At 38.7% G+C, this 11308-nt stretch overlaps 1 protein-coding gene across 2 annotated transcripts in view; it reads right to left on the bottom strand.

Moving 5' to 3' along the window:
• Window positions 1-395: 395 nt before the first annotated feature.
• Window positions 396-11308, bottom strand: part of XRRA1 (X-ray radiation resistance associated 1) — a 1524348-nt gene continuing 1513435 nt past the window's right edge. For both annotated transcript variants that reach the window (XM_044072671.1, XM_044072672.1), the window contains one exon: window positions 396-717. In XM_044072671.1, the coding sequence (XP_043928606.1) occupies window positions 512-717 (206 nt within the window). In that variant the 3' untranslated portion in view covers window positions 396-511. The remainder of the gene's footprint in view (window positions 718-11308) is intronic.

The following is an 11308-nucleotide window of genomic DNA, read 5'->3' as shown; positions in this document are numbered from 1 at the left end:
ACAGCGATTTTTTTCCCAGTTCTTTCTGTTCGCTGTTTTAATGTTTTGGACATTTAGATTCAATATTACATTGAACTTTTTGAAGTTCGACGATGTAATATAGACCCAATTCATAGAACCCATGAAACTGAGTTATGCAATATGAAAAGACATTATGGTTCTAAATATTACAGTAAAAGCTCATACTAATAAATAAAGCATATTAACTATGAATAGGTTTCTAAGTAAAACAAAAGCCCTATGAGTTTTCTTTAAACTAGAAAATACTCCTGACAGTACTATGTCTAAATTCATGAGATGCTCACATAATGCTACAACATTAAAACTGTTTGGAAGGACACCAGATGCTACTGGAAATTCATTTCAGAGATACAAAGCAAATGATGGGAAACTTATCAATTTACCAAAATACTTTTATTTTAATATAGCATATTACATCCACCTATGACTCCTCTGTTGCATGCAGTTCTGAAGCGCTATTGTATTTAACAGTACAGCTATAAGAAATATTTCATCTTCCATCTCTGCTCCCTTTTCTTTCTAGCTGAAGTTGTGTCTCCTTGATTCTAGTGAAGGTTTCCTGGTATTGGGTTTCTAGCTGTGCGGCTTGGTTTACTGTGTTTGTATACACATTCTTGTATATCTTTTGCAGTTCCTTCAGTAAGCCCACGGCCTCTTTGTACTCTTTTATGTTGGACTTCTTCTGCAAAACCTTTCCTGTGAACATAAACATATTATTTTAGTATCAGTGGATTTTTATAACAAAGATTTACCTAGTGCCCAAGTCTGTGCTTTGTTTCTGTCACTTACTTGTAGTAGCAATAATCAGTAATTAAATTGTTTTTAATTTTAAATTTACAGTTTTAGAAACAAGCTTATGATGGTTAATCATTACTCCCTGCCCTTAAATATTTTACAGGTGCTTGGCTGTAGAAGGCTTGCATGTCTGACCGATTTTATGAATTAATTTGGTATATCTCGTAGACCTCTACTTTTTGTTCTCGAGCCTGTTATGACTGTGGAGTGGCTTACAAGTCATTTAACTTTTATGAGGTTTAGACACATAAATGGAATTCAATTTCTTCTTAGAGATACCATTCTGGCCACAGATACTGAAAAAGAACTTTACAGTAACACTCATTATTTATCAGTGCATTTTTGCCATAAGAATGGTTTTCATTTAAACTTATGGCAGTACCCACCAGGTTGTCAGTACTGAAACCCACCTCTCACAGTTATGCCCACCTTCAACAAAAATTGGCAAATAAACCATCTTATGCTAAGGCACTTAAGAAATCCCTGCCCAAACTTAAAAGTTCTCCAAGATGTAGGTTGATTAAATAGGATACTCAGTGACACACTTGCAAGCAAACATCATCTACAGAAATAAACAGCAGAGTGGGAAAAGGGGGTTAATGAGCTATCGAGCCAATGTCCACTAAGCAACAAGGTTGAACCGACACATCTGGTGAAATCCTAGTCACAGGTAACTCCATAGTGAGAGACACAGAAAGATATAGATGCATCACTCACCAGGCTGAGCAAGGAAATAGTGCTGGTAAGCTGTCTCTTAGGTGCCTGGATCCACCATGTCCCTAAAGCCCACAAGTCCCTTCAACTAGGATTCACATATAACTTGAAACACACTTCCCAACTATGTGTCTTTGACTGGTATGAAACTATTCTTGAGTAGCATCCTACTGTCGCCCAAAATGATGTCAAAATACAAATAAATGATAATTCACTTTAACTAGTAACTTAGTTACTGGTATCATTCAAAGAGAGTTCATTGTGTATCAGTCTGGTAGGAAATGACTGACATCCCTAGTTGCTTTCCTAGTGGATGGCCTGCACTTTTCTCCTCATGGATTTTCTATATTGGCCAAATCTTTCTCCATATTCCACATACCATTGTTTACAAGCTTAGTCTCCTCAAGCTACCATTATAGTCAAACAAAATCAAGACTGTATACAAGTAGCATTGTTCAATACTAGAAGCCTAAATAAGACACTGCACTTCTCAAAAATGATACTGACACTCACAAATATTGATACCCGCATCACTGCTAAAATATGGTTTCAGTGTAGTGATGACAACCCCCCATTCTAGGTTTCAGTGCCTACCAGTTAATTCAGACCAACTTCCAAAATTACTGTGGTATTGGTGGGCATGTCTGTACTGCTAAGAAGCCAAATCACATTGTGAGATCCTTTTATTTTAAAACAAGTGGGACCAACTGATCCCTGTAATATAGAAAAATCCCTTTGGAGCATTTGATACTTCTAAAATGCATTCTAGCATGGACATAATAGCCTAGGTAATTTAGATCAGGTCTATATTATGTTGTTGAAAGACGTGTTCATTGAACATGTCTTCATCGACACATAAACAGCAAAAACACTAATCTCTGAACGGCCGCATCAGTGAGTTTTTTCCCAGGGGAAAAAAAGCTTGGCCGTCATTGGGGATTTGCCCTTTTCCCCACTGCAGTGGAATCTCAGAGTTGGTATATTTATTTGGGGGGTGTAGCCCCCACTTTGTAGGGTTTGAAAGTTTGTTTTATTTTTCTTTGGTCAAGCGATTTTTTTTACCCTTGGAAAAAATTAGCTGAAGTGACCATTCGGAGTTTCGTGTTTTCACTGATTATGTGTCGATGAAGGCGCACACCTTTCAACAACATAATATAGACCCATTTAGATCTAGGTATTGAAGTACTAGCTGGAACTAGTCTTTTTACTTTTATGGGGAAGGTAAAACTATTTAAAAAAAAAAAAAAAGATTTCTAAACTACTTAAACTTTAGCAAACAGTACTTATCCATAAAAATGTGCCCATTGACTTCTTACTTGCCTTACAGAAGGCCTTATGTACAATCCTGGGTGCTAAATGCTGTTCATATGTACCTGATAAGGGCCAGGTTATCACATTATCTAAAGACCATAGCATAGGTGATAGACAAAGCTAAGGCAGACCATTCAGAATCTTGATTTAACTGATTGAGCAATTTAACTACAAGATGGACATGCAAACTTCTCATACAGTTTGTTTTATTTTTATTGCGGTCTTACTCCTCATTTTTAAAATGCAAATTTGTTATATAAATCATAGGAAGAAATAAAAAAAAATATATGATTTATATAAATTAAGTATGGCTCCCCAACTTTCATTTTATATAACAAGAGTAGTATGCATAAACTATAATACAGAACAAAGTGTTTGCTTGTAAAAATAAAATGTTTTTTTTTTCAATTGTTGTATGGACAAGATGACCATGGATGTACAGGGGACACAACAAGATATAAAACATCAAAACAAACAAACAAAAAAAAAAAAAAACTGACACAAAACATACCCGGGGATTCATTAAAATTCTTATACATGTCACGCTAAGCCTATATACTTCAGCTGTGCTAGCACAATGTGCAGCAATGATTATTGAATATGCAAGCATCTAAGTAAGCCTACACATTCAGCAGCACCTGGTCATGGCTAGAACACCTGTTAGTAGCCATGAGCAGGTGCATGGATGCTTGAGAACACAACATTAACAAATGTTGTGTATACACACAAAATCATAAGCGAGCACATGTGGACAGCACAACAAAAGGCAAAGACAACTTGAATTTCTTAAGAGGCAAGGAAAGCTAAACAAAAAAAGTGTACTTAGATATAACTACATTAATGCACTAACAGCAGTAATTAAATATTTTATAATTGATACAATTAATCCTGTTCATTTAGGGACACATGCATAAACAAAAATGAAATGCTGACAAAGGATGTGAGAGGGACACAAAGCTATAGTCTAACAAATGGGAGTAAATGTGATAAATCATTTTTAAATTGCTGAGTTGATATAACAACAAAGACAGCAGGTACATTAGGGGATATTTGCATATGCTGCAGTCATTCCAGTTATTGCGCATCAGATGTGTAGGCAGAAAGTTATCAGTATTCTGTATTCTCCCGCTATCATGTAAAAAAAAAAAAAATGAATGTTATCGCTATTGTTCTGTGCGCTTCAGAAAGTGACATTTTTTGACATTTATTGTCACTTGTAACCATGGAACGTTAAACATGTATCAGCCCAGCATGTGTTGTATTTTAATATAAAATATAAACATTAGTACATAAAGTTTTAAAACCTAAATGAATGTTTCTGTGCCATGCTCAGTAATATTTGTGTTACATGATTATAGTGAGAATGCCTGGCTACACTAATGTGGCAGGTGTATGTTAGTACTCTGCCATGGTAATGAATCTTGTAGGACCAATCAAAGGTTATTAATGACTTCCACATCCACATGACTAATGTCATAACATACAAACAGGTTAAAGAATTGTTAATTACTTCATTGTTCTGTGTGTATGAAGGAAACAATACTGCTGTTGGTTTTCTCAATGTACACACCTGTGGCAATCTGGAAATATGGAGAAGAATCACAGACAATGGGCAATCATTTCAATAGTAGTAATTAAGTGCTGAAAAAATTTGTTTTTTTTTCCAGAAAACTACGTGTTGTGAATTGTAGTAAGTTTGTAACTGTTCATGCGTGCTGTCTGTGCATGTATTTATGTATGTATATATGTACGTATGTATGTTGCAAAATCTAGAAAGACATGACACATACACAAAAGATGTGTTACATTGACCAGGATATAAACAGAATAATGATCTGAAATACATATTAATTGTTGTTTAACTTTAGCAGAAATGACCAATGTACATGCAAAATGAGGCATGCTCATGTGGCATATGCGAACATGCCCATAAATCAAGGTATAACTCAAGTGTAGTCAATCCCTTGACAAATTAATTGTGTGTCTCTGAATGTCATAATGTGCATCGATATTATGTGTATAACACATCAATGTTATGTGTAATCATAAATGGATAGGTAGCCCAGATAAGACTTGGCCAAAATAAAATTTCATACCATCATTATATTGTTAATACATCAGCTACTGGGACAAAGTAGAAATTCTCAGTTTACAATTATTTCAGTATGATGTACTTGAGTTACTGTAATCATTGATATGATGTGTTTCATTCTGCTCCAAGTGCTGTACCATACATGCCGACTTAAATAAGTGTATCAAAGTACATGTGAATGCAATATATTGTAACTGATATTTAGCCCTGAAGTATGCCTTGTTAAAAACATTAAGACCTGTATGACACTGCCATAACTTACATCTCATATACAGGTGAAACATTAAGTTGTATTACTAGGTGACCTGTTGAATTTTACATTATACATACACCAACTATACACTGGTCTGTGACAAATACTGCTATCCTTTGCCCATAGGTCAATAACTCCATTGCATAGACTTTGGCAAAGCCAACCGTCCACAGGCTAATTCTGTTACATTTTGACAAAGAAGAACAAATAACAGTAACTATCTCAGGACTTTGATTACTTAATGAGTTTTATACTAAATGGTAGGCATATACTATGTCATTATACTGGGCATGCTCACAAGGACGTACAGCAAAACTACAATAACGTCATCTACCCAACACAAAGACACCAGAAAGTATTATAGCACAGGCTCACTCACACTTTTGTTATGATATTTTGCAGCATGGCACACATTAAGAAATGACATATAAGCTCTCTTCTCCTATAAAACTTACAGTGAACAAAAGTCTTACAATTACATGTAAATGATTGTATGAAGTGATGAAATACAGATTATTATTACTGTGGAAATAAATAATGCCTGTGAGCATTCACTTGCTTAGTCAGCATTCATATATTGCCAGACTCAAGCATATGCTGAGTTTAGATCTCAGAGATATGTGTATCAGCCACTGATTCTACAGCAAGAAGCATACCTGATGCGTCATAAAGAACACACTTGAAGGGATTACAACACTATCCTATTGTAATGGATATGGCTTCCCTATCATGGAGTGTGTGACCTAAAAAAGGGTCCCTCTTACTGTGCTGTATCTTCATTCTTTGCCTAAGCTACTCCTGTCTGTCAAAATTGTTTGATGCCTATTTGACTGGCATTATATCCCTAATGTGTTAATCCTTAAGATATCTTTTTATATAAAATGAATAGAAATAACTTGATGCAATGCTGTATGCATCGATTCAGTACATTCATATAATTCTGCCTTTTGCTGGAGTTGAATAGCTACCTATGCAAGCCCACAAGATAAAGAACTGAGTATTAACCACACACCCCACAGGTGAAATCTCACTCAGCTGTGAGACAGAACAAATTTAAGTCATGTTATCATCGCTGTGTTGCTAAGCAGTTGCCTTGAGATAAAAGTAATGATGGAGCCCTCACCCACTGTAGTTGTACACATTACAGCTGTGGTGGATGTAAGTCATGCATAGCAGTATACTGACACAACAAAAGCAATAAAAGCAAGTTAGTCAGTTATTTTTAGTTAGTTTCTTAATTAATAAAGTTTTGATTAATTAGTTGGTTAGCCTATACAAAGTGTTAATAAACTGGTCTTAGATTGTAATTTGTCTGTAGCTTTCTAGATTCAATTTTAGTTAGCACAGTCTCTGATTACACTATGGTGTTAAAGGGAAGGGGGGCTTGGCTAAAGGAATGATTTTAATGCTTTTATTACTCTTAACAGACCCACCCTATGTAATTATCCCTTGCTCCAAACAAACTGATTATACATATAAGGAATGTTTTTGATACTTTTCCTTATGCTCAACTAGGATCACTTGTTTGTGTGTTTCAATAAAGGATATTCCATTTTTAACTCAACTGTAGAGTACCTACTATTTTCTATTTGAATATTTTGTAGCGCATATTTTATAGTTATATTTTACAGTTCAATTTTTATTAAGTGAACTAAGTGCACAACATAATTCAGGAAGTGAACATTACACCCTCCACATTGCAAAGTTTCTTCTTGTTTTAAATTTGTTAAAACAGTGGTGTGAACTGTCTCCTTGTCACAACATTATTTCATGATGGTAGGTATACCCAAACACATATTGTAAAATGCAGTCATCACTCTGACAGCAGAAGCACAGTCAGGCATAATACATACATAATCCTCATGGTTTACTAAGGCAACAGCCTACAGGACATTCCTCACTTCACAGCAGAAGGTTTACTACTAGGTTTACATGAGGCACATTTCAGCAAATAGCATCATCAGTGTTGGACAAAAAAGTTGTCTATGCTTAAATAGGCAGAAAGTGTTGAAAGAGACCTCTCCACCAGGTATGCACATACACAGCAGATATGTGGGTGACACCATTCTTACCTATATGTACATCTAGTTTCACACACATACACACACACACACACACACACACACACTAAGTGTGAGACAGAGCACATATAAAAGAATGACCACATCAGTGTGCAGCATATGTTAGTGTTAGAAGTGTAATGAAGTGATGTGGGAACACTCTCTCTCAGTATAAATGTTTCCTAAGTGAAACAGTACACACCATATCTGTTCAAGCCATACTTACTTGACACTAGACACATACTAGTTTAACACTGTTGTATTCGAACCACCTACCTATCTATTACACAACCTAGAAAGCATAGTGTCAACAGCAAGCACCACAACAGCCACCTGATTGCAATACTGAGTTAGTGGGCATTATTTTAAAGATTTAAAATAGCAATAAAACATTGTATAAATAAATTATAGAAAATCTGGAACACTTGAAATTTCATCTTTTTCCTTAGAGATAGTTGGTGTAGATTTTATAGGAGGTGATTTCAAGAATAAAGTAAAGGAAAAGGAAACGCTTTGCCAGTTGAGACTACAGGTGGGTAAACCACTGGGTCTAAATGAAGTTATTAATGTAAAAAGTTTTTTTTTTATATCTAGGAGACTTAGAAAATGAATTTTATATGTGGGAACATCTTTTAGACAATTAGTATTTACAGTTTTAATCACAGAATGTTTTTCATAACCATTTAGTTCTAGAACTATAGTTCTAGAAAATTGATTCAGGTCAGCTGATTGTTTTATTCAATTGAATTGCTCACTGTGTATTTAAGGCATGCTTATGTAAACATTACTTATTCTGAACAAGTCCTTTTGTTTGGGACAAAATTGTTAGATAAAATTAATATATGCTAATTAATTCTTGGTACCTTTTGTTGTAGAAATGACCTCATCAGGGTGTTGTACAGAAGATGCTTGTGATACAAGTGGTATTAAATGATGGGAAGACCTCTCCCAGTTTAAATGTTTCTCCTGAGTGGAAGTGTAGACATCATATCTGTTGTTGAAACCATACTTACTTGACACTAGGGACACACGCGCGCGCGCGCACACACACACACACACACACACACACACACACACACACACACACACACACACACACACACACACACACACACACACACAACACTGTTGGATTTAAATCCCCTACCTATTTAGTTACACAATCTGGAGAAAGTGCATTTGTTTACACTTACCATGAATGTAGATTTTCAAGTGTATTCACTGTTGCAGTTATCACATTTGGGTTATCCTGACAGGGGTAGCCCTCAGTTGTCCCGAATACCAGAGGCTTAGTATTTGTCACTCCAGGACTGACGTCAGGTTGTCAGTGGTATAAAATCAGGCAGACACGCCATTACATCAGTTTTTCTTGCCCCAACTGTCAGAAGCCCCCAAATAGGGAGCTAGGTTATGGTGGAAGAACACCACCAGTAAAAAGTAAATACCAAATAATCCCTGTAAGGAGAGAGGAAAAGAGAGAGAGAGAGAGAGAGAGAGAGAGAGAGACAAGGGGGATGGAGGGAGGGAAACCAGGACTGCAAAAGTGAATACACTCAAACATCTACATTTATGGTAAGTGTACACAACTGTACTATGTTCTTTGTGTTTCACTGTTGCAGTCATCACATTTGGGTTGATTCCCAAAACTGAAGAAAAGGGTGGGGGCAGTCAAGAAGACTGTGGGCCGGCCAGGATGCCCTGCAAGGCTGCGGTGGCAAAGCCTGCCCTGTATTTGGAGATGATAGGCAGGTGGTAATGCTTGGTGAAGGTATGAACAGATGTCCATGTTGCAGCCTATAGGATGTCCCTGGTGGGGACCCCTCTGAGAAAAGCTGCAGAGGTGAAGGTTGCCCTGGTGGAATGTGACCTGACCCCCTTTGAGGGTGGTTTCCATGTTTGGCCTCATGTATAACATCTAGGACTTGTTTGCTTAGGCTGGCAGCTTGAGGAGTGGTCAGGGAATAAGCCAGGCTGCCAGGTTGAGGGTCTGCAATTGGGGATGCATGAATTCTCCATTCCCCTGGGTCAGGAGTGTTGGGATCTAAGGTAGGTGCCATGGTGGCAGGGTTGACAGTCTGCACAGCAGTGGGTACGAGTGCTGGTGTGGCCAGTCTTGGGCAGTCAGAAATGCCTTTGGTTTTTCCTCCCTTATTTTGAGCAGTACCCTTGATATGAGTGGTAGTGGGGAAATGCATAGGCCAAGAGGTTTACCCACTAGAAAGGTACAGCACCCACTTTCCAGGCCTTGCTGTCAGGATCCCTGGTGCAGAATTTTCTGAGCTGATAACTGGAGTGGGAGGCAAAAAGGTCAGCCTTCAGGGTACCCCATTTCTGGGTTACAAGGGTGAAGGTTCTGTGGTCTAGCTGCCACTCACGTGGGTCTAGCAGGTTTCTGCTTAAGTTTTCTGCCAGAGAGTTTAGAAAGCCTGGCAGGAATTGTGCTAGCGGGTGTAGTTGCATGGCTGAGGCCGTGTACCAAAGAGTCATGGTGAGCCTGCAGAGAGGATAAGAGTGAGTCCCTCCCAGCTTGTTGATATACCACATCACTGTGGTGGTGTCTGTTTTGATCAGTAGAGGCCCCAGGGAGAGTAGGGGTCTGAAGGCTGTCAGGGTGTGCTGAGCAGCTAGCATCTCTTTTTGGTTGATGTGCAGATGTATTTGCTTTGGGTTCCAATGGCCCTGAATGTACCTGCCATCCAGGTGTGCACCCCAGACATAGTCTGATGCATCTGTGGTGAGGGTCTGGGCGGTGTGGGGTTGTGAGAAGGGAAGTCCCTTGTTGTGGTTGCAAGCTGCTGCACACCAAAAAAAATCTTTTCTTTGACAAGGTATCATTGGTATAAGAGTTTCCAGGTCTTGGGAGTGTTGACACCAAAGGGATTTTAGGTACCATTGTAGTTTCCTCATATGCAGTCTGACATATGTAATGAGTAGAATGCAGGAGGCCAAGAACCCTTGAGCTTGGTAGAGCTTGCAGGATTTTCCTTGCAGACAACTGGGTTCTGGTGGCTAGTTGAGAGAAGTAGCCTGTCAGGTAAGCTTGTTTTGCTGCAGTAAGGAATGCATCTGGGATGCTGTGTCCAGGTTTGCTCCCAGGAATAAAATGTTTAGTGTGGGGACTAGTTTTGATTTCTTTTTGTTGATAGTATATCCCAGGGAGGTCAGTAGGGCCTTTACAAAAGTCAGGTGCTGTAACAGCTTTTCCTGACTGTCTGCCTGAATCAGGCAATTGTCTAAGTAAGGGTAAATTTGAATACTTCTTTGTCTGCAAAAAGCAATGGCGGGAGCCAGACATTTTGTGAAATCTCTGGGTGCAATGGATAAGCCAAAGGGAAGCGCAGAGAACTGAAAGTGAATAGATCCTGCCCTAAAAAGTAGGTATTTTCTGCATGACTCCCTGAATGGGATCTGTAGGTAGGCCTCTTTTAGGTCTAGCGTGACTAACCAAGCATCCTTTGAAAACATTGGTAGAAGCTGCTGGAGGGTGAGCATTTTGAATTTTGGTATCACCAGAAAGGTGTTTAAAATGGATAGATTGAGGATGGGGTGCCATGTGCCCTCTTTTCTGGGTATCAGGAAGAGTCTGGAGTAGAAACCTTGGCCTGTCTGTTCTGCAGGAACATACTGTATTGCCCTCATGGAGATCAGGGAAAGGACTTGCTTTTTGGCCTCTGCCCACTAGTTTGGAGGAAGATCTGGGAACCCTTTTGGGGTTGACGGAGTGTGGAAATAAAATCTGTATCCCTGGGACACTATGTTGAGGACCCATTGGTCATTGGCAATAGTGGCCCAGTTGCTTGCGTGAAAGGAGAGTTTTCCTCCTAGGGGCACAAGCAGGTGGGCAGAGGTAAGGGGTGGAAGTGTAAAGTCATTGTGAGTTCTTACCATAAGGAGGTGGCTTTGCACTCCCTGTTTTTGAAGAGGAGGAACTCCATTGCTTAGATCTCTGCATTCCCTGGGGTTGCTGTCTGGGGGGTCTGCTTCCCCTGGTCTGGGCTTAGCTGGCCTGGAGGGGGCAGGAAAGGACCAGTGCTTGGAGTGGCAATGCCTATTGAACCTCAG

This window comes from Protopterus annectens, chromosome 5.part0, assembly GCF_019279795.1.
Source record: "Protopterus annectens isolate FY-2018-M chromosome 5.part0, PAN1.0, whole genome shotgun sequence".
Taxonomy (NCBI): Eukaryota; Metazoa; Chordata; order Ceratodontiformes; family Protopteridae; genus Protopterus; species Protopterus annectens.
This window is presented reverse-complemented; position numbering and strand designations above follow the sequence as displayed.